We start from the raw sequence: 27987 nt of genomic DNA on the forward strand, positions 1-27987 counted from the left end.
ATATTTTATATATCCAGAATCTATTTTAGTACAAAGGCGTGAAATGCGTGTCTAGATGGAAAGTGTTTATTAAATCAGGAACAGTAAAGTGAAGATTAAAAATTCATCTATATAATTGAGTTCATTTTAGTGAGCAATCATACCGGCATCGGCTTTTTGTCCACCTTTAGTGAAAATTGATGTTAAAACCAAACTGAGGAATGCAAAACCTGAGCATAAGAACAGTGCAGCTTGGTATCCTTTCATGGTACCTTCTGTTGTGTATCTGATGTCTTTAGGTTGAAGATCTTTGACCTTTTGATTTGTAATCGACGTCAACGACAACCCGACACTTGAGCCAATTTGAAATGCTGTGTTGATGAGGCCGCCGGCCAGCGACTTTGCTTGTGGAGGTACACTGGCAACTAAGGAAATTGTACCAATATTGTGGGCGTAGCTTGTACCTATCAAATGCGTTAAAAGCGATTCTTCCAATCCACAACACTTACCGATAATGCCAACAATTGCAGTAGGTAAGACATATGCCCAAAAGCTACCTCCGACTGGGGTGAAGGCTGCCGGATATGGTGCTGCGACCAAGCACATGTATCCCAGAATTAGAACAGGCTTGATAGGGAACCTCTCTACGATCGGACCAACAGTCAGACTGAAAATAATACCCACTGCTCCCATAGGTACAAAAGAAATACCTGTGATAAGGGGGCTGAGACCGACAACCTCCTGTGCAACGAGCGTTTGATAGTAAATCTGAGACGCCCATGCGCAATAGAGGAAGAAACCAGCAGCAAAGATACCGGCAAATGAAGGCTGTTTCCATAAGTATGGCGGGAGTATGGGTGATGATACCTTCTTCTCAACAAAGTGAAAAGCGCCAAGCAATACGAATGCTAGTATCAGCGGGACGATGATCATTGGAGTTTTCCAGCCGCTGGATTCTGACTGAGTTAAGGCAAAGACGAGTAAAACCATGGCGGATGTACCGGTGAATGATCCTATAATGTCCAACTTTGGACGTTGATCCTTGTGTATAACGTCTTTGGGGAAGAAAAAGAAACCACCAATAGCTATGGACACGAGAACTGGTGTGAGAATGTAGAAAAGATACCGCCAGCCGATAGTACCACTCAGTAAACCAGATAAAACCAGTCCAACGACGAAACCAACAGCACCAGAAGCACCAAAGAGTGCCATTGCTTTTGATCTTTGCTTACCGACAAAGTAATTGGTAAGAACGCCAATAGCGGAAGGAACGCTGCTTGCTGCACCAATACCTTGCAATGCTCTGAAAATTATAGCTTGAATGCCTGTTTTGGAAACACCGACAGCGACAGTGAAGATAGACATCCAAAGCATACCGGCAACAAAGACCTTGCGACGACCGTATCTGTCTGCACACATACCAGCAAGTAGTAAGAAACCACCGAAGGTTAATGTGTAAGCAGCAACCAGCCAAGTCATCTTTGACTCTTCTATGCCTAGATCGGAAGCCATCATAGGCAAAGCTAGGTTAACGCTAGTAACCCATTGGTTGTCAAAAAATTGTGCTGCGCAACAAGTCATTATTATGGCTACGCCTCGAGGTGAAGTGAGTGAGTTTTCTGGTTTTGAATGATCTGATTCTTCATCAAGAGAGGAGAATGTAGGCTTTCTTGAAAGAGATTGAGGTGTGTCAGCGCCCTCTTTGTAAGATTTAGAGTCTGTCTCGACTACAGTGTCCTTATCGGAAGAATCTCTCTCGGTGTCTGAGCTATCAGCTTCCTCTTTTATAGCCGGTTCGTGATGTGTGTTCATAGGGAAAATTGTAAGATTATCGATAGATTTTTCCTCTAAAGCAGCATTGGTTGTGTGGCTCCATCTCCTACTGCCGGTGGCTGTGGCGGAGGGAGTTACGGAGAAGGGCAGATTGCCTGTGCGGACACTTGATCGACGCCGGACTTTACTAGGGAGGTCTAGATTGTGCGGATGCGAATGTAAAATGTCATTGTCGTTGAACTCATCTTCCTCTTCAAACACGGCGGACGAATGTGGATCTGAATCATGTAAATTTTGCTGTTTGTGAATTGAATCTGACATATTACAGTGTATAGTTTGAGTTATAGATTGTTATTAATTTATGCGTCTTAAAACACAAAATTGAAAAATTTGAGAGTCTCGGTGAAATAGCGGCACAAACGTCATCGTAGATAAAGAATTTTGAGTTATTTCAATTGCTTTGATAATCGGGATGCTAATGGGAAGAAACTTTATAGCAATTATACTCTCACACTTGCACCGTCATCAACTTGGAGCATTCCGATTTATGTGGCCAGCAATTTTAATAACATTCGTAATATCTATATCACTTAATCTGACAGCATCTACTTCACCTTATTCTTTTATTTCTCATCTTCCTTCCTACAGCGTTCAATTCGCAAGGAGAACGTTTGTCACCCCAGACGAGGCCAATCAGATATTAAAAGCTGGTGAAATAAACTTAGATACCTACGCATTAGACGTTAGTCAGCCATTAAAGATAGCTGATGTCGCTTTGAGAGAGCCGGTAATACCAGTGGGTAGACTGGTGTGGTGACTTCATTTGGCTAAATGCAACTCAGCTCAACCCCTTCGAACATTCAACCCCTCATCGCTTTCAATTATACCCTGACTACAGCTTCATTTGCGTCGTTCCTTCTGATAAAGAATCGGAGCCGGCTGCCACACCTGAAAGTCATACAGTTAGCGTGCAAGACGTTTGTAGGATTTTAGATACCATTAGGGAGGAGTGTACATTGTTCACTTCAGGAAAATGGTACGTTGTTGTTGTTTTACGCTTACTATATCTAATAATTCCTCTCAGGTGGACATATAGAGTCTGCTTCAATGGCGCTATAAAGCAATTCCACGCCAATCGTACGCCATTGTTTTCAGATGATCGTAAAGAATTGAGTTGGAAGGTGGAATTCGATGACAAGGTGCCTTCTTACATCCTTGGACGTTCTCCGGTTCAAGCGTCCACAAATGCAGACGTGACTAAAGATATAACCAAGGTAGACAAGACACCTGCAAATCCAACATTGAAGATATTAGGTGATGGTTTTCAGAAGTATGCGGTTGAGGAATGGGGCAATGGTACATTTTGCGATAAGACTGGTGAGCCGAGAAGTACAGCAGTTGAGTACTATTGCGCTCCAGGTGTTTTAAATCCAAGGATAATCTCAATACATGAAGTAACAACGTGTAACTATGTCGTTCAAGTGGAATCAGGTCAATTATGTGAATTAATTTCATTCAATCATATGAATCTTAAAGGGAAAGTCAAGGAGATTGAATGTATACCAATTCTAGAGCATGGTAGCATATGGCCTGATTTACTTGTCGAAGATGAGGAGTTTATTGTAGGTGATCAAGTAGAGGTACCTGATCATAGCAAAAGCTTAGACACACGAAGTAAAGAGGATCTCATTGAATTAATTGCACATTCACAAATCATATAAAAATAGCAGGATATTATTGTTGTAATATCTATATAAAAACGTACAAAAAAAAAAACAGAGTATCAAGAAGGATTAGTTTGAAATAGCGCTTTCCAGTTTCGATTTGATGTGTTCGAGGAAAGTATCAGTATTTACGTAGTGTTCATCACGAAGATTATTTGCGCCACCTTGGATAGACACGGCTAAATCTTTAGTGACGACACCATCTTTATCGATAGTCTCAACGCAGATTTGTTCCAATTTCTCAGCAAAGTTTTTCAGTTGAGAGTTGTTATCCAATTTTGCTCTATGAGACAAGCCTCTAGTCCAAGCGAATATGGAAGCTACAGGGTTAGTTGAGGTAGATTTACCTTGTTGATATTGTCTCCAGTGACGAGTGACAGTGCCATGAGCAGCTTCAGCTTCTAGAGTTTTGCCATCACTGGTAATTAACTCTGAGGTCATCATACCTAAGCTACCGAAACCTTGTGCGAGGATATCAGACTGAACGTCACCATCGTAGTTCTTGCATGCCCAAACGAAACCACCAGAGGATTTGATAGCTTGTGCAACCATGTCATCGATTAATCTGTGTTCATAAGTGATGCCAGCTTGTTCGAATGGTTTCTTGTAATGAGTGTTGAAGACATCAGCAAAAATTTCCAAAAATCTACCATCGTATTTTTTGAGAATGGTGTTTTTGGTAGACATATATAAAGGCATTTTCTTAGCTAAAGCTGTTTGGAATGAAGAGTGAGCGAAACCGGTAATAGAGTCATCTGTGTTGTACATGGCCATAGCAACACCACTACCTTTAAAGTCATAGACGTGAAGCTGTTGAGGTTGACCACCTTGAGGAGTGTAAACCAACTCTAATTTACCCGGCTTGTCGGCGATTAAATCAGTTGAGCGGTATTGATCACCGAAGGCATGTCTACCGATTACGATGGGTTTGGTCCAACCGGGGATAGGCTTTGGAACAGATTTGAGGATGATAGGTTCTCTAAAAACGGTACCACCGATAATATTTCTAATAGTGCCATTAGGAGATCTCCACATATGCTTTAAATTGAACTCTTCAACTCTAGCTTCGTCTGGGGTGATAGTTGCGCACTTGATACCAACGTTGTATTGCTTGATAGCTTCAGCAGAATCGACAGTAACTTGATCGTTTGTAGCGTCTCTGTTGAGTATACCAAGATCGTAGTATTTGATGTTTAAATCCATGTAAGGTAAGATGAGTTCATTACGGATTTTAGACCAAATAACTCTAGTCATCTCATCGCCATCAAGTTCAACAATGGGATTGTGTACTTGAATCTTACTTGAGATAGCTGTGGTTGAAACTGTTAACGGCGGAATAGTGAGCCGACGATGATAAGGGATAGAGAAGACTAACAGTGGGTTGCAGGGATAGACATCTTGATAAAATTATTAAGTATGGTGTTACGAGAAATGTAACTGCGTGATTGAATCAGATTTCCGATTCTTAACATGCCTGTGATCGTTGGTCGGAGAGAGTCATTCAACTCGGAAATATAAAGCCGATAAAGAAATAGAATGAAATGGTGAGATTTGATTGGTAATTTTGGTAATAAATTATGAATATTAAATAGTTTATTGCACTTGGAGGACTGTCAGCCAACGACAGCATTAGAAAGTGTTATACATGATTTGACAGCGAGGTTTAATGTGTGTAGTGGGAGTATCAATGGAATTATTCTAATATGAAACATCCAGTTCAACGCTAAGCAGAAGTACCATTTGGAGATACGCAGCTACTTGAATCAGTCCAAGTCAACGATTTACACTGTTAACATAAATAAAAGCGAGGAGATTGAAATAGTCTTTAATGAAAATCTGTCAAACAAGACATCCTCAAAACAATTCCAGTTGCTTTATCAGAAGGATAAGCAATTCACTTTAAAATCTCAACAAATTGTGGTTGAAGGATTTGAATTGAATTTAAATGATTGGTTGATTAGAATTGGTAACTTGATTTTGAATAACAACAAGTTTAAAGGTTTAGTCGTTGAAATTGATTCCACGCTGATAGCTGGTGATTCACAGGCACGCACTCTTGATGAGTTTATAGATGTAATTTTCCCACAATTTAAGCGTGTAGACTCAAAATTATTAAATTATTTCAAATCCATGTCATTCATCTAGTCTCTCTTTACTCACCATCACTCATATTCACTCATGTTCGATGCCGTTAGAGACGCCGAGAAGCTTGTTTATAAGCCATCCGCTGATTATAATCTCCCGCCATTATCTCAGCATGACTACGATGTATACTCAAACCCCTTGAATCCTCTTCGATCAACTTACCGTCCTTCAAAAAGGCCAGTCCCAAATCCTACAAATTTAAACTCAAATAACAAAAAATTCAAAGCAAATCAATATCAAGTTACTCAGTATTACAATGACAGACCCGATTATGGTAAAGATCTCAGAAAAATGTCACCAATTTTCAATCTAAAGAACTTTAATAATTGGATAAAGGCAGTTTTAATAGCTTCATTTGCTAGATTTGAACATCCTCCTCTTGCTAGAGTTTTAGATATTGGCTGCGGTAAGGGCGGTGATCTAAACAAGTGGACAAAGAGCAACATTATCGATTACGTCGGTTTAGACATCGCTCAAGTTTCTATAAACCAAGCACAAGCTAGATATAACGATATGCGTAAAAAATCCTTTAATACTCACTTTAACACTCTCGATTGTTTCAAAGAACCTCTAGATAAAGCTATACCGAAAGATTCTTTAGATAAGCAATTTAACGCTGTCAGCTGTCAATTCGCTATGCACTATGCTTTCGATTCTGAAGAAAGCGTACGATGCCTACTTGAAAACGTCACTAAACATTTAAAACCAGGCGGTTCTTTCATTGGTACTATCATTGACGCAAGTGTTTTGATTGAAGCTCTTGGTAATATTGATAGTGATGACAATATGGAATTTGGTAATTCACTATTCAGAATTAAGTTCGATCAACGTCCCGATGAAAACAATTTCTATGGTCAAAAATACAATTTTCACTTAGAGGACGCTGTTGACGCACCTGAATACTTGATTCAATGGGATATATTTACAGAGTAAGCCTTGTTCTCAATATTCCTTCAGCTCATCTAAATTCACCCCAGACTAGCGAGAAGCTACGGTCTTGAATTACTGGCATACAAGCCATTCCAAGAAATATTTTATGAACAAATACACGTCACTGAATTTCAACGACTAGCATCTCATCTTAAAATTATCGATGATTACGGTACTCCTATTTTAAGTGATGATGAATGGGGTACTGTGGGTATTTACGTTGCATTTGCATTTAAGAAGGTGGACAATTGATTAATTTTGTATTTATTTTCCTTGACCACGTACAACGATGACTAACTTCATCCATTGTGCCGTTTGTCACAAGATGCTTTTAAATGATTCAAAATCAAATTTTTATACTTCAAAATGTGGTGATATTTTTTGCGATAGTTGCTCACGTGAATTTTCTTTTTCTTTCGTCATCTTGATAACGTTGGTTGATGGTTGATCTATAGGCAGAATTGGAGAGCCATGCCCAATCTGTAACCAAAAATTATCTGCAATTAAGGAAATTGATAGAGAGGTAATTTGATCTCTGCAATTTGCTTGAGTTTTCAGTTACAGCTCTTACTCGTTAATAGGATGTTCACTTTCAGTCGCCAGGCACTTTGACTGGTATTTGCAACGACGTTGTCAACGTAAGTAGATTTATAATCAATCACGCTTTCTAATGTAGTCTCAGTTTCAATTTCAGCAAGCTGCTTATCTAGTTGAATACTACAGGACACGTACTATAAAGCAAAGAGACTTGATTGAGAGGGCAACAAAAGAACTGTTAACGTTGAGCAGTCTCAAAAAGTATTATAGCTATGACGCTATCGCCCCCTCTTATTAATCCTCCATAGACAAAATGCAACACTAAAGCAGCAAATAAAGTTAATAAAAGGTGAAACGAGTAACGAAAGCAACTGCAATGCTTTAAAAAGTTCGTCAACCATAATTGGTAATACAAGTGTCCAGAAAGACGTGCCGAAATTACGACCAGGTTTTGTCAATCCAGCAAATATCAACCCTCAAGACAACATAATCAATAAAGGTGCTTTGTTAAACATCACGGACTTTGGTAAGGGGAAACACGCAACTCAGAAATCTACAAATTCGTTATCAAGGACGGCTTCCTTTACAATCCCACATGTGAACAAAATGATCAGACCTTTACCACTCACCGACTATGATACCAATAAAGTCAACAATGAGCCTAAATCTTACAAGAAAATCCATCCAACATTCATGCCTCCGATCGATTCAAACAAGAATATCATTAGTTTAGATGATGATATTACTGAAACCAGTCGTAACGCCAATATAATTAATCCAGTCAAGTCATCCAGATTCAGTATTGCTTCCTCCAATCAGTTGAAGTGGGTGAATTATTAACACCGTCTATTGCTGACAATCCGCCAAAGAAGATTTGCTTTTGGTGGCCGAGAGAGTAGTGATAATAGGTATTTTAAGGAATGATTTGTAGTCAGTGTTTAGCTTTTGTGATCTAGCGCGATTATTCATATTTACATAAACTTCCATTTGCGGTAAAACCAACTTCCAAGGCTTCAAATTGTGGCAAACGCAAGCAGAGTGTTGAAACAGATGCAAATTGTTGATATATTGAATTTATTACCCCACAAATAGTATTTCTGGGTCAGGGCACCACTACTTACTCTCCTCCGCTTTTGAAGATAACAGCCAACGTATATGAAAATCAGTTTATAGGGGCATAACACAAACTTGATTGACATTTTAAATTACGCCTTTTTTAAACTTGACTTATTATTGGTTTAATTACATCGGCACTTTTATCTCACGAAATCTTATATGAACAGACGGATTAACTGGACGCCTGACAATGTTGATGAGACTTGGGACGACTACTTTGAACGTGAGTTTGTAATCGTTTTTAATATCCCCTTTGACAATTCGTGCTACAGCTCAGCATGAGAAAGCTGGTTTGGGTGTAGTATCGGCAATAGGTCTGTTATCAGCAATGTCCACTTTCGGATTATTATCTTATATTATATGGCACGCCAGACTTAATTATGATGCAAGACATCCACACCCCATTGTTGCTGTATCCGGATCGTTACCTTCCTTTATCAACAGCGCACCTGGTATATACCTGGTTAGTCTATTCATTAGCCACTTTATCTATGGCGTTGGCTTCACCATCGGTTTCCGCTGGACTGTCACGCAATACATATCAGTAGGTCCGCTATGCGATGCCCAAGGATCTTTATTGCAAATAGGCGATTTGGGCTATGCTTTCTGGTCTGGTGCCATTGCATATCACACATTTAGTTTGCTTTACTTTAGACATTCACCCCCAAATTGGGTGAATAAAGCTATAATGGGCATATGCTGGACTTTGCAGATTGTCTTGCCCATAATTGGTCCTACTGCGGTGGCTTATCCTAATAGACTATATGATTATTCAGGTGGAACTTGGTGCTGGATCAGTGGAAGGTATGATGTATTGCAGCTATTGTTTTACTTCATCCCTTCCTGGTGCTCAGTATTCATGTCTACAATAATGTATATAACGGTGTATATACACACGTCAAGATTCTTCAGCAATCAATCATTCTCGTCATCTCTTCATTCGAGCGCAAACACTATTAGCGATGACGATGAAGCTGCTTTTTACATCGGTACAAAAGTCAAGAAAAAAGCTAGATCATTGTTGATCTATCCACTTGTTTATGGTATATTACTTACACCGGTATCGATTGTGAAAATGGGTTCAATGGCTGGTTGGAGGTCACCGTTCTGGTTGGCATGTCTGTCAGGTGTATTTATATCAAGCTCTGGATGGATGGATGTTTTATTGTTTCTATATACAAGAAGAGCATTCTTACAAGAAGCTAGAAGAACTGCAAGGATCAGAACAAAATCTAGGTCAAAATCTAAGTCAAGGAACTTTAACGAAGAAAATATTAGACTTCAGAATATGACCATGGGCAGTGCGCCAAACAACCTTGAAGAATCATTAGGTCTCGGAGGTGTGCAAGCAAAAATGGAGTTAGACAGATTAAACTTGAATCTCCTAAACGAACAAAAGGAACAGAAAGTATTTTGAGAGGCGAGATATCTATGAAATATCACAACACGCACCAATTAGTTAAAAATCCAACGCACAAAATAAAAATGCAACAGTTGCTATTGTAATTTTATAATGTATTGTATTCAAACCTTATTCGATAAAAGAAATATAACTTGTTTGCTCACATCTGTCTCTTCCACCCACGATGGATATAGAGGCACTAGTAAATAAAAAAATTGCGGAGATAAACGATAATAAGATAAAAATCAACGAGCTGATCAAATATTTCAATAAATTTTATCAACTCATTTCTTTAAATAACAATTTCAGTTTAGACAAATTTAAGAAGATCAAATTAAATTATCAGCTAAAATCTAATCAGCTCAAAGCAATGTTGGATAAAGAGTCGGAAGATGTTGCAAGTCTTCTTTCAACTTTAGACAAATATAAAAGCATTTACTTGGAGCCTACTCATCCTGTCGCTTTCAAGTTACCTAAGGTTGATCACTCTATAGAAGATCAATGGATTTTAGCTAAAATTATACAGTCGATAAATAGTGACATTAATCAATACAAGGTACAAGACGTGGAGCCCTCTGAAGATGGTGGCCCCGGTCAAGTTTGGCAGACTGACCTAAAATCCATCATTGCTTTACCCGTTCATTCGAAAAGCACTTTTAAGTCAAGCACTCTCGTTCTAGGTTTATACCCAGACACGACATCATTCTATGTTGGTAGTTCACTACACATATCTTTGTTTGATTAACTTTGTTCAACAGAGAGCCACAGTCATTCAACCACCGGATACTGTCGCTAATAGAACTACGTATCTACTTCGATTCGAAGACGACGATGCCCCGTTCCAGACAGTATCACCCGAATACGTGATAAGTCTTCCTAATGGTACGAATTAGGATTTTTGAGTTATCCGATAAGTTATAAGTGTACATTAATCGTGTTGTTAATAGATTTCATACCCCAGCTAATCGAGTAGTGTTGCAATATTAACGATAGCTCTTCTATTTCGTCAAGAATCTCCAACTTCGATATCCTTTCTTTCTCTTTCGTAGACACCAAAGTATTACGTATGTATTCCAAGTCTCTGGTATCGCTTTTTGTTAACCCTGCTTCGATGTACTTGTCTTTGTCGTATGTTGACACTCCTGGTAACTCCACACCTCTAGCCTAAGCAAAGCGATTAGATTTGAGCTAGGTGTAGTAATTACTTACTTTCAAGTTTCTTAGCATTGTTTGCCCAAATTTATCATCAATGCCTGTCATTTCATAGACTAGTACTAACACATCATTGAAAGATTGTCCAAGCCATCTCAATATCCTATTTGATGCATCTTGTGGCATGTACACTAAGACGCATTCACATAAAACTAGTGTAGGTATATCATGGTTGACGTGTGGATTGATCAACGCATTCAGATCAGCTGTCCTCAAATCAGTTGGTAGAAGTTTGTATCTGTTACTGAGTAATCTTGATCCGCCTGCTTCTATGACAACATCTTCATCCAATTTGCTAGACAAAACATCACTTTTACGTATATGCATAATCTTTCTCGATGTCAATTCGTCGAAATCAACCTCAATGTACTTGAATATTCTATCATCACCGCTATACCTCCAAAACCTGGTGTCAGAACCAGATCCTAGGCTGATGATCTGAGCTCTCGACGTGGATGATAGGAACTGGTTGATAACATTGTCGATTGCGTATGTTCTTATATGCGTTCCCCTGTTTATGACAGGTGGTCGAGGTACTTGTTGTGATCTACTCAACCGACCAACGAAAAGCTCAGTGTAGGGATCCTCAATATATCCCTTTTGTATTGCTGACAACCTGCTTAGAATTGCATCCATATCCGTCATCCTCGTCGCATCATCACTCGTCATAGTTCAGTGAGAAGCATGCCTCAGTCCAAACCCTCATTGACCAAAAGTGATAATGGGAAACAATTCTGACAGCTCTTTGTCACCGCCACCACCTTCTATTTCACCACCACGCAAACGGCAAAAAGGCAGCGCCACAAATAAGTTTATGTCTGACTCTACGAAGCCTCCGTCCAAATCAAAGTACAGAATACCAAAATACGTTAAAGACAATTGCGAATTTGTACAACGTTTGGATACATCGCATAAGATTGGTTCACATTGTTCAGCAGCAGGTGGGGTATATAAGGCGGTGATAAATGCGGCTATCAACGGTTCTAATGCATTTGCATTGTTTTTGAGCAACCAAAGACAATGGAAGTCGAAACCTCTATCCCAAGATGACATTGATCACTTCAATAATACTTTGATTGAACACAATTACGATAGAAGCTTGATTTTGCCTCATGGCAATTATCTTATTAACCTTGGTAATCCCAATGATGATACTAGGCAGAAATCGCTTCAGTGCTTCATTGATGAATTACACAAATGTGAACAGCTTCGATTGCCTTTTCTTAATTTCCATCCGGGTTCGACGGTTGGTTTAAGTACGGTTGAAGAATGTTGTAAGAAAATCGGTGAATCTATTTCACTGGCATTGAACGAAAGCAGGAATGTCACTATCCTGATTGAAAATATGGCTGGTCAGGGATCTACGGTCGGAAAAAGTTTCGATGAGTTGAGAATGATAATAGACAGCGTCAAAGATAAATCGAGGGTTGGTGTTTGCCTTGACACATGTCATCTATTTGCCTCAGGATACAATATCAGCACATATCAAGCATACTGCAACACATTCGAAAGCTTCGATGAAATTGTTGGCTTTCGCTACTTGAAAGCTTTGCACTTGAATGACTCACTAACGCCTTGTAATTCAAAGAAGGACAGGCATCACAATATAGGTGTTGGATGCATCGGGTTAAACGCATTCGAATTCATCATGAACGACGACAGGCTAACTAATATCCCAATGATACTCGAGACGCCTGCCAGTGAAAATGGAGAAGATATTTGGTCGCTAGAAATTGATCTTTTGCATTCACTTCAGCGTAAAGAAGTTAATCAAGATAAGATACACCGCTTAAGAAGCTTAATTGAGAGTTATTCGAAATTTGTAAAGTAGCTTTTGCCCTTTCTGCTGTTTTATTTCCAATTATAAATTAGTCGTATACGTCAACCATCTCTTCAACTAAAACGGTCAGGTGCTGAAATGCCATCTGTCAGTATCATAATCGTTTAAGTACACGTAGGACTAATATCCATCGATATAGTATTCGGAATTGATTCAAATGGCAAAAGCCAACTCCGAGAGAGGCGCACAGCATCTTGAAGACATGAAGAGGCACAAAGAGGAGCAAGACGAGCATGCAAGAGCTCAATCAAAACGGAAGGAGGATGAGCGGAGGCGAGCCCAAGATGAAATCTCAAAACGGCGCAAGACAACGGAGTTACGTAATAAGGAGGTCGAAGCTGATCGCTTGAATCAACGTAAGAAAGCTAGATCTATGCAAAGCCATAGTCAAAATGTTACTAGTAGTCTTGCTTCTAGGAATAGAGCATCATCTTCCGATAAAAGTACAAAACCTGCCAAGGTGTGTACGAAATCGACTTAACTACCCATTGCTTATACATGAACAGCAACAGGAAGTACTTACCCGTGAAGAAAAGCGTAACATTAAGCAAAAGAAAGATTTCGGTGAATACGGTGCGCGACAGAAATCGAAGTCACAACAAAAACCACATCAAGACAACTACCAATCAGGGGGTCTAATTGCACTCAATACAAAGAAGAGAGATACGAGAACAATCGAAGAAATTCAACACGATTTGAAGTCAAAGAAGAGTATTGATAATGGACACAGCAAGAGTGACACCAGACAGTCTATATCTAAGAGAAAAGCACCGTCACTGCCAGATTTATCTAAAAGAAAAACTGCTTCTAAGGACTCTAAAAACGATATTGACAGCGATGATAGCATAAGTAATGATGTTGATAGTGATGGTGGTGATGGCTATAACAGTCATGATATTTGGAGTCTATTTGGTAAAGACAAGGCTAAGTACCTCGAGCGCGATTACGACAGTAATGAGAGTGACGCTGATATGGAAGCTACGAATGAAGACGTTATCGATGAAGAGCTTTCAAGGTAAGCCTTAAATGTTTCAGAAGAAAAACCACAGACTGAGGCGATAATCTTAAGCTCTCGTTTTGGCAAGAAAGAAGACGAAAGGGAAGCTGCAGATTTGCGACGTCATGAACTTGAAAAAAAGCGAAGGAAGCTAAACAAATAATCACCTTATGTCTCAGTTTGCTGTCGATTCGCACGCACGTTGTAAAGTATCTTATTCTCATCCGGGCTGGAGGTAGTCTATATAAGTTTGCAGTTGGATTTCATGCTTACTTGAGGTAGAGCCCATGGGCTTCGAAGATTATGTTCCGCGTTAAGATGTATAACATGTGAGGGATATGCCAACATTTCAAATGAAAAAATCATGTATGTCTTATAATATCCCACCTTAATTTGTACGCTCATCATTTATTTCAACATTTATTTTACTTATGCACATGTCTTATATATAGTTCTCATGTCATATTTAAGTGGTAATAGATGAAGTTAATAACTCACTATACAAGATCCCCTTTTCTGGGTTGACTTTTAATTATGGAATAATACTTAACGATACATCCGACATAGCGGTTCTTGATTCAGATATATAATCAAATCGGTTAAGAGAAAAAGAATAGGACTTCAAATAATATGAGACCTTCCAGTCATACCGAAAAAACCAAAAAATCTCAAAAACAAAGTATTAAAGCACAAGGAATTCACAGCGACTCCAGAAAACTTGTTTGATTGTTAACAAAAATTGAAGAATTTTGAAATCGAAAATAACGTTGAAAAGTAAAACTACTACTTCATCGGTATTTCAAGAAGTGACCCGCTTTTTTCTATCAATTCACGTATTGAATAGATCAAATTTTATTTTAGTCATGAACTATTTTTTGATGCATATGTGAATTACACGGGGAAAAGCGCTTCTTTAAGAGAAGTGTTGTTTTGAATTGTATCGGTTTAGACATCCTGATCCACCACTGTTATGACGACTTTCCAGCTCTCAGGTAAATTTTCGCGTTCCTTTTACTCGAATGTTGTTCCCCACAAAGAATTTGATATAGATGTTTTTATTTTTTCGTAAGGTAAAAAGCATTGAAATGACACTGTTCATCGTTTAAACTTGAGTTCAACTTTCAAAAAGTTCTGAACATTGGGATAACCTTGCATATGCAAGCCGTTTATAGAAAACTTGATGGAAGACGTTGAGTCAATAAAGGGTTGATTGATCTTAAATAGATTATTGACAACACAAAAGTTTACAGCCAAATGTAAACGAAAAAGCGAAGAGTACTTAGCTGTTCATAGCTGCAAGACACTCGGAACTTGAGTTTATTTAAAGGATTTTATATAGGCGAAGAAATCGCGAAAGCCTACAGCTGGTAGCTTATTTTAATGATTAATAAGCAAACGACTACGTAAATTTTTGATAATGCAGGTCTAGGACATAAACAAATGTTGTATGGATTTGGCATCTTTCATAGTTTGCAATCCTTTACCGTGAATCCATTTAGTAAAAAAAGGGTCACTTCTTGAAATACCGATGAAGTAGTAGTTTTACTTTTCAACGTTATTTTCGATTTCAAAATTCTTCAATTTTTGTTAACAATCAAACAAGTTTTCTGGAGTCGCTGTGAATTCCTTGTGCTTTAATACTTTGTTTTTGAGATTTTTTGGTTTTTTCGGTATGACTGGAAGGTCTCATATTATTTGAAGTCCTATTCTTTTTCTCTTAACCGATTTGATTATATATCTGAATCAAGAACCGCTATGTCGGATGTATCGTTAAGTATTATTCCATAATTAAAAGTCAACCCAGAAAAGGGGATCTTGTATAGTGAGTTATTAACTTCATCTATTACCACTTAAATATGACATGAGAACTATATATAAGACATGTGCATAAGTAAAATAAATGTTGAAATAAATGATGAGCGTACAAATTAAGGTGGGATATTATAAGACATACATGATTTTTTCATTTGAAATGTTGGCATATCCCTCACATGTTATACATCTTAACGCGGAACATAATCTTCGAAGCCCATGGGCTCTACCTCAAGTAAGCATGAAATCCAACTGCAAACTTATATAGACTACCTCCAGCCCGGATGAGAATAAGATACTTTACAACGTGCGTGCGAATCGACAGCAAACTGAGACATAAGGTGATTATTTGTTTAGCTTCCTTCGCTTTTTTTCAAGTTCATGACGTCGCAAATCTGCAGCTTCCCTTTCGTCTTCTTTCTTGCCAAAACGAGAGCTTAAGATTATCGCCTCAGTCTGTGGTTTTTCTTCTGAAACATTTAAGGCTTACCTTGAAAGCTCTTCATCGATAACGTCTTCATTCGTAGCTTCCATATCAGCGTCACTCTCATTACTGTCGTAATCGCGCTCGAGGTACTTAGCCTTGTCTTTACCAAATAGACTCCAAATATCATGACTGTTATAGCCATCACCACCATCACTATCAACATCATTACTTATGCTATCATCGCTGTCAATATCGTTTTTAGAGTCCTTAGAAGCAGTTTTTCTTTTAGATAAATCTGGCAGTGACGGTGCTTTTCTCTTAGATATAGACTGTCTGGTGTCACTCTTGCTGTGTCCATTATCAATACTCTTCTTTGACTTCAAATCGTGTTGAATTTCTTCGATTGTTCTCGTATCTCTCTTCTTTGTATTGAGTGCAATTAGACCCCCTGATTGGTAGTTGTCTTGATGTGGTTTTTGTTGTGACTTCGATTTCTGTCGCGCACCGTATTCACCGAAATCTTTCTTTTGCTTAATGTTACGCTTTTCTTCACGGGTAAGTACTTCCTGTTGCTGTTCATGTATAAGCAATGGGTAGTTAAGTCGATTTCGTACACACCTTGGCAGGTTTTGTACTTTTATCGGAAGATGATGCTCTATTCCTAGAAGCAAGACTACTAGTAACATTTTGACTATGGCTTTGCATAGATCTAGCTTTCTTACGTTGATTCAAGCGATCAGCTTCGACCTCCTTATTACGTAACTCCGTTGTCTTGCGCCGTTTTGAGATTTCATCTTGGGCTCGCCTCCGCTCATCCTCCTTCCGTTTTGATTGTTTGATAGAAGATTAAGAGCATTGTTCTTCCAACTGAAGCTGAATAATATCCATTATAGTAACAGAACAAACATATCATGTATTATTTCAGAGATATACTAATTTCATCTCAATTATGTCATAAGCAGGACGTGCAGGGAAACGGCGACAATCAACTAGTCATAAAACAGGATTCATGTGAAATTTCAATCGTTATAAAGTATGCAAGATTGAAAGAAGTGATAATGTATTCATATCATGCTCAAGTGATGAGTTGGTAAGAGATTGAATTGGTATCTGATTAGAATTGTTATGCAGAATCTTGATTATCAATTATTAATTTCGTCATCTAGTGGTAGGTAGGTAAAGAGTTCCATGACAGTTTTGCCATTCCGTCTAGAAAGAATGACGCATTTCTCTTCAGTGAAAGCTAATCGCCAAATAGATTCCCCTCTTTCAGAGAGATCTCTTATACGTTTGCCGGTTTCAAAGTCCCATAGCTTAATTCTACCGTCATTCCCAGCGGAAACGATAAAGCGTTCATCGAACTGTAATGAAGTGACGGAGTTACTGTGAGCATCAATCCTATGTAGACATTCATAGTTTTCTAGGTTATAAACTATGACTCTACCATCACTACCACCAGTTACGAGAATGTTGTCGGTTAATTGTAGAGTACCAATCAGAGCCGTATGACCTTGTAACATTGCTAAGCATTTCTTCTGAGAAGCAGACCAAATTCTAACCGTATTATCCATCGAACCAGTTGCAATTTTATCGCCATTGAAAGCGATTGAGTAAATTTGATGAGCATGACCTTGAAATGTGAACAAGCATTCACCAGAATTTAAATCCCATAGCTTTATCAAGAGAATAAGGAAATATAAGTGGTAGCTGAGGGATAACTTACTTTACTTGTGCAGTCATAAGAACCAGAAACAATTTTATCACCAGAGACATCCAGAGATCTGACAGAATGTTGATGTCCTTGCAAGATATGAATGAGAGTACCGTTTTCGATATTCCAAACTCTAATTGTAGCATCTCTTGAACCGGAAACAGCTATCGGTTTACCAGGGATAACTTTAACACATCTAATAGTAGAAGTATGACCGGACAAAGTGTGTAAACAAAGACCTGATTCGGCATCCCAAACTCTAACATGTCTATCGCAGCTTCCAGAGACAACAATGGTACCGTTTTGACCCCAACCTTTGACAGCTCCACAGATGGATTTACCATCGTTAGCGAAATTATTACCTCTAAAGATTTTAGAAAAGTGCTTCCTACGCTGCTTGGAAGATGAAGACGATGGATTATTAAAATCAGTTGAATTGGATCTTTGATATTGATCATCATTCAGTTGGTTAAATGAAGTTGAAGGAAAAGAGTTATGATTTGATAGTGGAGGTCTAATAAAGTCGAAGTCAAAGCCTAAACCGAACTCTTGTTTTGGAGTGTTTTGAGTTGAAGAAGAGTGAGGGGAGGGAGGGTAATTAGAGGAAGATAGGTGAGGAATGTTAGAAACCAAGACTAAACACCAAACACCTTGAATGTGACCTTGTAAAGCACACTTCCATCTACCAGTAGTAGCGTCAAAAATGTGAATGTTAGAGTTTGACATTCCAATAATGATAAAGTTATCATCCATGACAAGGGATGTGACTACGGCATCTTCAGGGGAGACATGAGAGGAGATAAGTCTACCGCCTTTTCTCCAATTAGATTCAGTTAAATAGGAGTGTTTAAAATGTTTCTTGTAGGAAAATTGTTGAATAGGTTGTTGAGAGGTCCAGAAGGAATTGTCGTAGTTTAAATCCAAGGAGTTTCTCCTGACAATAGAATTAGATCTGTAAAAATTAACTCTATGTTGTAAAGAGGAAGAAGAAGGTTTATAACGATGTTTAAAGCACATATCTTTCCAATTATTTTCATCTTCGACAATGTCTCTCCACCATTTAGAGACTTGAGAGCATCTAGCGAGGGTGTTTGGGTGGTTAATGAAAGAGAGAATATGTAAGGATAATTCAAGAGGTAGTTCCTTTAAGAAATCTCTCTTAAGTCTTGGGGCTAATAAGTTGTTGGCGTGTATAACTTGAGGGATGGAGAGAGAAGGAAGGATAAAATTCAAAGCCAAGAGTTTATCGTTGAAGGAAAGGCAATTAAATTGATTAAATATGGAAGATATGTTGTCATTAGTGTGAGTGTTATAAGAGGAGGTAGTTGGAGTAGGTGGAGTTGAGGGATTTGATCTTAAATTGTTCGATTTGATGGAGATGGGCGTTGTTGATAGGTTATCGTCCATTTCTTATAAATCAACTTTATAATAAAACGATGACTGTCAACGATCGACAGCTTAGATTAATAAAAAGTCAAAATGATTTGATAATAAAAATAAATAATAAAAATTACAAGTTTCAAATAGAGGACAGTATTAGCTTGGTTTTATTAAGCAGTTTGAGTAGTGGATGTTATAGTGATATTTTACTGGAGTGGATTGCTAGCGAAGGATTACAAGTTGAATTTAATAACAACAATTTAATAATTTTGTTCAAGTCTTCAAATCATCAAAATATTTCAAGTGTAGATTACAAGTTGGTAGACGATGATTATAAGCTATTCCAATTGAAGCCATCAAGCGTGGCATTAAGTAAGGAAACTTCAAATGATTTAGAATTGGAAGCCAGTCTACTAATTCTATCAAATGAGTTGGTACTTTCAAATGATATTCAATCGAGTCGAGTTATGAATTACAACTGCAATTTAACTAGAGGCAAACAAATAAATATAAATCCAGCCAATCAGCTTGATAATCAATTACTCAAATTATTCTCAAAGAACAATCGGCCACCACCTACGTTTGACAGAATAAACTTCATTCAATCTAATAAATTGTAATTGTAATTCTAGTTATAAAATTTTATCATGGTATCTAAACCCACTCACACCCACTCAAACTCGCACCTCCACCACCCACTATCAATGAACACACAAGTTATTCATAAGTCAATAAAAAGTTTAAATAATCTTATAAGCAAGGATAGTTCGAATTTAATTGAAGATGTCGACTTTTTATACTTGATTATTACTCTAAACTCAATGAAATCTCATATCAACAATAAAACTTTAAACATTCCTATAAAGAACACCCTCATTGATCCAAGATCTGATAACATTTGCTTATTGGTTAAAGATCCTAAGCAAGATTCTATCTCAACCTTAGAAAAATCTAATATCAACTTCATCTCTGAAATCGTCTCTTGTCAAGAATTGAAAGGTAAATACAAATCGTTCGAATCTCAAAGATCTTTATTCTCTCAATTCGATTTATTCCTCGCTGATGAATCTATTTTGCACTTATTACCTAGATTCATCGGTAAACATGCCTTCTCATCTAACAAACCAATTGGTGTAAATCTCAAATCAAATGACTTGAAGAATCATATTCAATCTGTTATAAACTCTACTCACTACACTCCATCAAAAGGTGTCTGTCAATCTATTAAATTCTCTTCCACAAATCACACTATAGATCAGCAAATTGCAAACTTAGAAACCGTTTTAGATCATTTCACAACAAAACTCACCAATTTAAATGAAATTAAGTCTATTAACATCAAGCTATCCTCGTCTGATGCCTTACCTATTTACATCAACGACTCCTTTAAGCCAAAGACTCCAACTGAACAATTAGATAAGAGGAAGAAGTCATCCACCTCGACAAAATCAAAGTCAAAGAAACAAATTACTGGTGATAAGTCAACAAAACCAAGTAAGCCTGTTAAATCAAATTAAGCTATTTATCATACAATCATCTTAACTTTTTCTCATTAAAGAAACCTCTCAAATGGGTTGACTGCCAGTAACATGCACCCGCTATGACTATCATCTGTAAAATTGACCAGGTTATAGTTCTCTTATTCGTCATATCTGATATCTCCCTAAATTCTACTTCTCTATCTCTTTGGAATTGCTGCTCTTTACGAACATCAATCAGCTTTGCATTTAGATCCCTTATCCTATTAGTCAATGATTGAATGTGGTTTAAATCTGCTGATTCATCGTGTTTAATTGCACCAATTGCCATATCCAAATGAATTCTAATTGATGGATTTCCTTGATACCAACCTGTGTTGATTGAGCTATTAGTTGATAAGCAAACTGTATGATCTCCAGCGAGGTGTGAAGTGAACATAAATGAACCTGTGGAAGGACCTTTACTATTAACAACCGGGTGCTTCTCCTCAGTCTCTTCAACTTGAATCAAAACACCAATATCATTGGCAGTAACCCATTCTTTAGTCTGTAAATTGAATTCTTCTGCTTTGTATTTACCTGTGGAACAATATATGTCACTACATAATCCAATCACAAATGCCAGACACACCACTAACAAGAGTATCAGCTGGCACCTCTTCTAAGAAGCATTTACGATCATTGCTATCCATGTAAAAGTGCAAGCCATAAGATAATTGGAACATTGCTACTAAAATTAAAATCAATTTCATCATCGTTGTATGTGTGTGTATCGATTATTGGGCAAGCCCTGGGTTACAAAAGCCGAAAAAAAAAAAAACCATTGCTCCCTCAAAACATCTTTGTGATTGCTTGAATCTTTAGTACTACATCACATTACGATATCATTCCTTGAGATGTTAGGATTCATCTCAGCGACTGTTTTATAGGGCTTTGTCAGCCCAGCTGTTTCGTTATTGCTTTCTAAAATTTAAGTAGAGCAAAAGCTCCTAGACATGTGTGCTGCATAAATAATGGATTAGTACTTATTCATTATACTCACGCCCAACGTCCATCATCCATCATCACCAGCATAATGGGCTCAATTTATTATAAATTTAAATCGTCAAAGATCACTTCAAGGGTTAATATCGATGGTACCTCTTTATCTGTTTTCGATTTAAAGAGAGAAATCTTGTTATCTAATCGTATGGCTATAAATAAGGGAAACGATTTCGATTTGATTTTATTAAGAGACACTCCTGGTCAAGAAGGTATTTCGTATTCTACTCACTATCCTCACTTTACTCACTAGCTCATTCTCACTCAGAGTATCATGATGATAATGAAATGATTCCTCGTTCTACTTCAGTTTTAGTTAAAAGGTCTCCACCTAAAATTCCGAATAGAGGCTCTGCTGCTAAATACACCGCCGATGCTCCTGTCATGGCTGACTCAAATTCATCCCAACCAAAACCACCATTACCTGTTTTAGGCTCTATGTCCAAACGTTTTGATGGAAAGGATGAAAACAAGTCACAACAGCTTCTCAACCAATCTGTTTGTTGCCTATTCATCCCTTCTTCTTCCCTCTGATCAAAAACAGTCTGAATCTGGTCAGCAAGAATCTGAACAAGACGCCATTTCTGCCATGTTCAAAGCATCTGAACAGCAATGGGAAGAAACTCAACAGCATATGTCTATGTAGGTAATCTCATTGTCATCTACTAATATTCAATCCATTCACAGGGCCACCCCTGTCTACACCAACATGAGGCCTCAAGTAAGAAAACCAATTCCTCAACCAACTGCTACAGGTGACTCTGCGCCGTCCACATCCCAACCTCAGCCGCAATCTCAACCCCAAGAGTCATCCATGTCCAATGCTATGCCTACCCCACCTGGCTATGTCTGCTACAGATGTGGAGAGAAAGGTCACTGGATTCAAGATTGTCCCACCAACGGTGATCCTAACTATGAGAACAAACCACGATTCAAACGTACAACTGGTATACCAAAGTCATTCTTAAAGACTGTTGATCCTTCTACAGCAGCATTAATGACTAACAATGGTACAAACAACTCTCAAGGTGTAATGATTACACCCGATGGTAGTCACGTAATTGCAACTCCCGACATAGCGACCTGGGAAAAATCTAGATCGATCAAATCATCAAAGCTCACTGTCAACGATATCAGAGATTCTGAACCCAAGCTACAAGAATTGAAATGTGGCTTGTCTGGTAAACTTCTCAACAATCCTGTCACCTTGCCTTGTTGCAACCTTTCCTTCTCAGATGATTACATAAATCACTACCTAATTGAAAATGACTTATTTTGTCCAAATTGTCATTCAAACGTTGGATCTTTAGAGAACTTGAAATCTGACCTAGAACTCAAGCAGAAGGTCATTGAGTACATCAACGAGGAGCTCCGTCTTGATAAATTAAAAAGAGATGAGAACAATAAAGACGGTGATTCTAACAACCAAACTGATTCAAGTGACGACACTCAAAAGGATCATTTCCAACAGGCTGATAGAAGGTCGCTATTTCACGATGATATTATTAAGGTGAACAAGATAATACACGACTGTCAATTTGCAATTATGGCTATATTCGAAGCACTGAAGAATAATGAGGTTAGTTTACTGTTTTGATCGACAGTTCATAGCTTACTTTCAAGTAGCTCGATGACAAGACCAAGTACAAATTTCAAACTCAATTGGTGCAGATAAATGTAAGCAAATTCCCATTCAAACATTTTTGGCTAATCATATAACTAGCAAATCATGAACCTGCAACAAGGTCAAGTAATGATGATGATGAATGGAATGGATCCTAAAGTCTTTGGAATGCCACTTTTACCACAGATAAGTGAGTTTGTTTATGACACTCATTGATCACAACACTAACTACCCACACCAGATCAAAAGGAGCAACAGGATATCAATCAGACAAAAATCACAGAGCCATCTACCGGACAAAAGAGACAGAATGATGATGATAATTACAATAATGAAAGACCTTCAAAGCGTTGATTATCATCTCATTGATTACCAGCCCTGCCTCTGAGTGAGCACATTCAAACATATCGAACTGTACAGATGTAATTTATAATCGCATAAATCATATTCCTGCTCTTTGTAACATGAATGAGCGTGCAATGATAATAGCATTAAAGAATACAGTAGCGTTGTTACAAAAAAAATCAAGTTATACCAAGCTGGTCATTTCAATCGCACCCAGCTTCAGCAATACTTTCACAGCATTCGCGATGATTTTTTGCGAATTCTTTCTGTTTAGACAGCTGTGCTTTCATTTTTGATCTTCTGACAACTTTTCCAGGCATTTACTATAAATCATATTTAAGAAAAGCATGTTGCACAGCGTTCTAGCCGATTTGTCAAATTTTCCCATAATCCTTAATATTGCGTAGCAGTATGAAGCATCTGAAGTGACTGTCCTTCAGTTGAGTGACTGAAAGTATTACCGCTTTACTGATCATACCCTCTACAGCTTCAGCTAATCCTCATACAGATAACGAACATTAGCTGAGTTAAACGCGCTCGAGAAAGGCTTGGCTCATCTCAATGTCATGAATGACAGCGACATGACGAGCAACAGATGAAAGCTTGGCAGGCAATTCCATTCTTTCGTTCTCTATATTGCACACAAACTACTCATTGAATTTAAATAAGTAATGAAATGCTCACAGCCAGCTTGTACAATGAAACCTAAAAGTAATAGCAAGTAAGAAGCCCAAATAATCGTGAGTGTGTGCTTTTTTACTAGGTGTACCTTATTTGAGAGTTGTGCATGCGCATCTTCCAAATCTCTTTTCATAACGTGGGCTTGTGCTGCTAAATATCTAAGTACCAACTCTGTATTAGCTCTAGTTGCTTGTAACTTCTCCCTTTTGATATCCTTAATTGATAGACTGCTGGTCTGATATAATTTTCATTGATTAGCTCGACTCCTATGCTAGCATAAGACAAGGAGGGCAAGTTGACTCCAACTGGGTCTCTGTGTACAATGTAAATTAGTATAAAGGTGAATTCGAGTAGTATAATTAAAGTTGGTAATTAATAGTAGTTTTTCAGCGCATCCATTCACCTCAATCTACCAAACTTCCGTCAGGAGAGGGATTGTCACCAAGAATGACCCTAGCTCGAACCAGTTATCTTCCTTGCCTTTATCAGTAAGTAAACATTCTTCCTACAAAGCTAGCTTGGAAGATGTAGCGTCTACATGGCGACTATTGTAGACAGATTTGGCAATGAGAAGCAAACAAGGATATATACTTGATTTCCGCTCTCATTCCTTACAGATGGTATTTCGGCATGATCTGCGGTGAGTGGTACGTAATTGAATTCTTTGTCTAGCTCGTGCATCTTGGTAGCAGAGCTCCACGCATCACCACTTACAACATCTGAGCAAGTGGATTCAGCCAAAGCAAGCAGAAGTAAGTCTGTATCGCCGTTTTTCTTTGCGATGTCTGCTCTTACCTTGAAGCAAGAGGATGGTACATCACTAATCTCAGCTGCCAGTGGAATTGATAGAACCACTCAGTGCGTTTCTTCTTCTTGGTATCAGTAATGGCACGTTTGAGCAAAAGATGTGCGAGCCAAGAGCTCCTCGCTGATGCGATTCTTATGAGAAGTGCATATGTTTCGAAGAGGTAGTTCTCGAGAAGAGACTTTGCTTTAAGAGATCGCTGGTTTAGTTATAGAGAGTTTAAGCTAAGCCTATTCTAGAGATCATTCCTTGTGTCTGTGTGGGACCAGGCAGATTTAGACTGGCTTTGTAAGATATAATTGCGAGATAACAACAATGATGATATTCCGCGAGCAGATCGTTTTGGCTGTCTACAGAGGCAAGGAAGCTATCTGCGTAATATGAGTAAACCGCTGCAAGAGCGAATAATTGTGAATGCTGCGTGCGTCGTGCCATAGGTGATGGGATGATGAAATCAAGTGACGCAATGCAGTGCTCGATAAGCAGACATATGATAAAGCGCGTAGAGAATTGTGATGAGGCCTTGTTGTACACGCTTTGAGATCATTTGCGACCGCAAAATCGTGTCACAGCGAATCAATGTCGCATAAGAAAACAAGAAGACGCGGTAGAGACTGTGATACAAGCCGAATAACACGCTGTAAGTTTAATTACATTTACAAACTCATTTTATATCAAATAAACGAGGTATGTAAGTGACTGAGCCAAGACAACCGAGGTGCACGCAACCGAAACTGAGAAGTATCGCTGAGCAGTTAAGCAGGGAAAAGCACAACGGGAGGTATCCAATTACTAAGCCTCACCTATTCAAACACACTAAATAAAATTTTGTAGTCTGACTCAATCATCTCCGATATAATCATCTTCTTCGCTGTAATCGGTCGAAACTAAAATTAAAAGGATGCTGCCTAGAAGTGCATTTGCGAAGGCCATCGCTAGCAATACAAGACGCTGCATTTATTCTAACAAGGCTACCGGCTCTCGTTTCATCAGTTCGAAGCCACCGGCCAAGGATGCAGCAAGCATGTAAGCAGCTTCTAAAACGCTCTCGAAGCACATCTAATTCTGTTACAGCCGCCCACAGCCATCCCCCGCCTTCCAGCAGTCGCCACCTCCCAAGGCTGTTGGAAAAGAAGTTCAATCGAATACAAAGATAATGCCTTGGGATCTTGACGACTCATTCGTCGGTATGAGCGGTGGTGAAATATTCTCGGAGCTCATGCTTCGTCACAAGGTCAAGCACGTTTTCGGTTACCCAGGCGGTGCCATTCTTCCTGTTTTCGATGCCATTTACAATTCACCTAACTTCGAATTCATTCTGCCACGCCATGAACAAGGTGCTGGTCATATGGCTGAAGGTTACGCTCGTATCACGGGCAAACCAGGTGTCGTACTCGTCACTTCCGGTCCTGGAGCAACCAACACCATCACTGCAATGCAGGACGCTCTCTCTGACGGTATTCCAATGATTGTTTTCACCGGTCAAGTCGCTACATCTGCTATCGGCTCTGATGCTTTCCAAGAGGCTGATGTCATCGGCATTTCGAGAAGTTGTACAAAGTGGAACGTTATGATTCAAAACGTTTCTGAAATCCCAAGAAGAATCAATGAGGCTTTCAAGATAGCGACATCAGGTAGACCAGGTCCTGTCCTCGTCGATTTACCAAAGGATGTTACAGCTAGTATCTGCAAAGACGCAATCCCTTCACGCTACACCCAACCACAAGCCCTTCCTCCTCTTCCAAACCCACCTGTTCTATTTCCATCTGATACTGGCCCTGATCTCAGCTCAATAAAAAGCGCAGCAGAATTAATCAACATAGCTAAACGCCCTGTAATCTACGCCGGTGCCGGTATTCTCAACAGCGAAGATGGTCCAGCAAAACTTCGCGAACTTTCTAACAATGGGAACATCCCTGTAACCACTACCCTTCAAGGTTTGGGTACTTTTGACGAACTTGATCCAAAATCTCTTCACATGCTTGGTATGCACGGATCAGCATACGCCAACTTGGCCATGCAAGAAGCAGATCTTATTATTGCACTTGGTGCACGTTTTGACGATCGTGTTACTGGTAAAGTTGATACATTTGCACCAGCAGCCAGAGCTGCTGCCCTTCAAGGACGTGGAGGTATCGTCCACTTTGAAGTGATGCCAAAGAATATCAACAAAGTTGTTCAAGCTAATGTAGCAGTCGCTGGCGATGTAACACAAAACCTCGGTCATCTTATACCTCACGTTCGCTCAAAGCCACGCGAAGAATGGTTTGACAAAATCGCTGCATGGAAGGAAAAGTATCCATTCATCTTTGAAAAGTCTGCTAGCAATTCGATCATGATGAAACCACAAGAAGTAATCGAAGAGCTTGACAAGCAGAGTCGCGGTAAGAAGGATGACTTTATTCTCACTACTGGTGTTGGTCAGCATCAAATGTGGGCTGCTCAACATTATAGATGGACCGCTCCACGCACCATGGTGACCTCAGGTGGTCTCGGAACAATGGGTTTTGGTTTACCTGCTGCGATTGGTGCCAAGGTTGCTGCACCAAACAAGACAGTCATTGACATTGACGGTGACGCTTCTTTCTCGATGACTGCAATGGAATTGCAAACTGCATCTCAGTTCAACATTGGTGTCAAGGTTATTGTTCTTGACAATGCTTTCCAAGGTGAGTTATGTGTTGGCTATGAAAGCTCATTTTAATACATCTTTAGGTATGGTTCTTCAATGGCAAGATCTTTTCTATGACAACAGATATTCGCACTCCCAAATGATTAATCCAGACTTCTGCATGTTAGCCAACGCAATGGGAGTACACGCTATTAAGGTTGAAACTCTTGCAGACTTACCAAAGGCCATGGAAGAGTTCCTGGCACATCCAACCGACAGACCAGTGTTACTGCACGCCAAGGTCGTCAAGAACGAGCACTGTTATCCAATGGTTGCCGCAGGTAAAGCCCTTCACGAGCAAACTTTGCATCCACTTTTAGTGAAAAAGGATTAGATACGATCAACGCAGATATTTCT

General features: G+C 38.8%; 11 protein-coding genes across 11 annotated transcripts; 7 read left to right on the plus strand and 4 right to left on the minus strand.

Moving 5' to 3' along the window:
* Positions 1-126: 126 nt before the first annotated feature.
* J056_000126 (uncharacterized protein) lies at positions 127-2073 on the minus strand (the record flags this gene model as incomplete). Its single annotated transcript, XM_009267524.1, has 2 exons — positions 127-443; positions 489-2073. 2 exons carry the CDS (start codon positions 2071-2073, stop codon positions 127-129), a joined length of 1902 nt encoding a protein of 633 aa, XP_009265799.1.
* Positions 2074-2299: 226 nt separating this feature from the next.
* Positions 2300-3473, plus strand: J056_000127 (uncharacterized protein; the record flags this gene model as incomplete). The annotated part of the gene is made up of 3 exons (XM_009267525.1): positions 2300-2548; positions 2595-2788; positions 2837-3473. 3 exons carry the CDS (start codon positions 2300-2302, stop codon positions 3471-3473), a joined length of 1080 nt encoding a protein of 359 aa, XP_009265800.1.
* A 72-nt stretch (positions 3474-3545) lies between these two features.
* On the minus strand, positions 3546-4873 carry J056_000128 (uncharacterized protein; the record flags this gene model as incomplete). Its single annotated transcript, XM_009267526.1, has 2 exons — positions 3546-4786; positions 4852-4873. The coding sequence occupies 2 exons, from the start codon at positions 4871-4873 to the stop codon at positions 3546-3548; spliced, it is 1263 nt and encodes a 420-aa protein (XP_009265801.1).
* A 781-nt stretch (positions 4874-5654) lies between these two features.
* On the plus strand, positions 5655-9621 carry J056_000129 (mRNA cap guanine-N7 methyltransferase; the record flags this gene model as incomplete). The annotated part of the gene is made up of 7 exons (XM_009267527.1): positions 5655-6550; positions 6599-6758; positions 7133-7189; positions 7234-7349; positions 7397-7912; positions 8372-8427; positions 8477-9621. The coding sequence occupies 7 exons, from the start codon at positions 5655-5657 to the stop codon at positions 9619-9621; spliced, it is 2946 nt and encodes a 981-aa protein (XP_009265802.1).
* A 355-nt stretch (positions 9622-9976) lies between these two features.
* Positions 9977-10499, plus strand: J056_000130 (uncharacterized protein; the record flags this gene model as incomplete). The annotated part of the gene is made up of 2 exons (XM_009267528.1): positions 9977-10315; positions 10365-10499. The coding sequence occupies 2 exons, from the start codon at positions 9977-9979 to the stop codon at positions 10497-10499; spliced, it is 474 nt and encodes a 157-aa protein (XP_009265803.1).
* A 22-nt stretch (positions 10500-10521) lies between these two features.
* On the minus strand, positions 10522-11463 carry J056_000131 (Leucine carboxyl methyltransferase 1; the record flags this gene model as incomplete). The annotated part of the gene is made up of 2 exons (XM_009267529.1): positions 10522-10770; positions 10816-11463. The coding sequence occupies 2 exons, from the start codon at positions 11461-11463 to the stop codon at positions 10522-10524; spliced, it is 897 nt and encodes a 298-aa protein (XP_009265804.1).
* A 1352-nt stretch (positions 11464-12815) lies between these two features.
* Positions 12816-13677, plus strand: J056_000133 (Protein spt2; the record flags this gene model as incomplete). Its single annotated transcript, XM_009267531.1, has 2 exons — positions 12816-13118; positions 13165-13677. The coding sequence occupies 2 exons, from the start codon at positions 12816-12818 to the stop codon at positions 13675-13677; spliced, it is 816 nt and encodes a 271-aa protein (XP_009265806.1).
* Positions 13678-15953: 2276 nt separating this feature from the next.
* On the minus strand, positions 15954-19012 carry J056_000134 (F-box/WD repeat-containing protein 7; the record flags this gene model as incomplete). The annotated part of the gene is made up of 4 exons (XM_009267532.1): positions 15954-16466; positions 16513-16665; positions 17088-17567; positions 17618-19012. 4 exons carry the CDS (start codon positions 19010-19012, stop codon positions 15954-15956), a joined length of 2541 nt encoding a protein of 846 aa, XP_009265807.1.
* A 794-nt stretch (positions 19013-19806) lies between these two features.
* On the plus strand, positions 19807-20502 carry J056_000135 (Ribosomal L1 domain-containing protein 1; the record flags this gene model as incomplete). Its single annotated transcript, XM_009267533.1, has 1 exon — positions 19807-20502. The coding sequence occupies one exon, from the start codon at positions 19807-19809 to the stop codon at positions 20500-20502; it is 696 nt and encodes a 231-aa protein (XP_009265808.1).
* A 1290-nt stretch (positions 20503-21792) lies between these two features.
* Positions 21793-23482, plus strand: J056_000136 (uncharacterized protein; the record flags this gene model as incomplete). Its single annotated transcript, XM_009267534.1, has 6 exons — positions 21793-22002; positions 22049-22140; positions 22192-23083; positions 23131-23181; positions 23228-23318; positions 23370-23482. 6 exons carry the CDS (start codon positions 21793-21795, stop codon positions 23480-23482), a joined length of 1449 nt encoding a protein of 482 aa, XP_009265809.1.
* Positions 23483-25860: 2378 nt separating this feature from the next.
* J056_000137 (uncharacterized protein) lies at positions 25861-27964 on the plus strand (the record flags this gene model as incomplete). Its single annotated transcript, XM_009267535.1, has 3 exons — positions 25861-25985; positions 26034-27628; positions 27675-27964. 3 exons carry the CDS (start codon positions 25861-25863, stop codon positions 27962-27964), a joined length of 2010 nt encoding a protein of 669 aa, XP_009265810.1.
* Between the last annotated feature and the right edge of the window lie 23 nt (positions 27965-27987).

The sequence above is a fragment of the Wallemia ichthyophaga genome (assembly GCF_000400465.1).
Source record: "Wallemia ichthyophaga EXF-994 unplaced genomic scaffold scaffold1, whole genome shotgun sequence".
NCBI classification, from domain to species: domain Eukaryota; kingdom Fungi; phylum Basidiomycota; class Wallemiomycetes; order Wallemiales; family Wallemiaceae; genus Wallemia; species Wallemia ichthyophaga.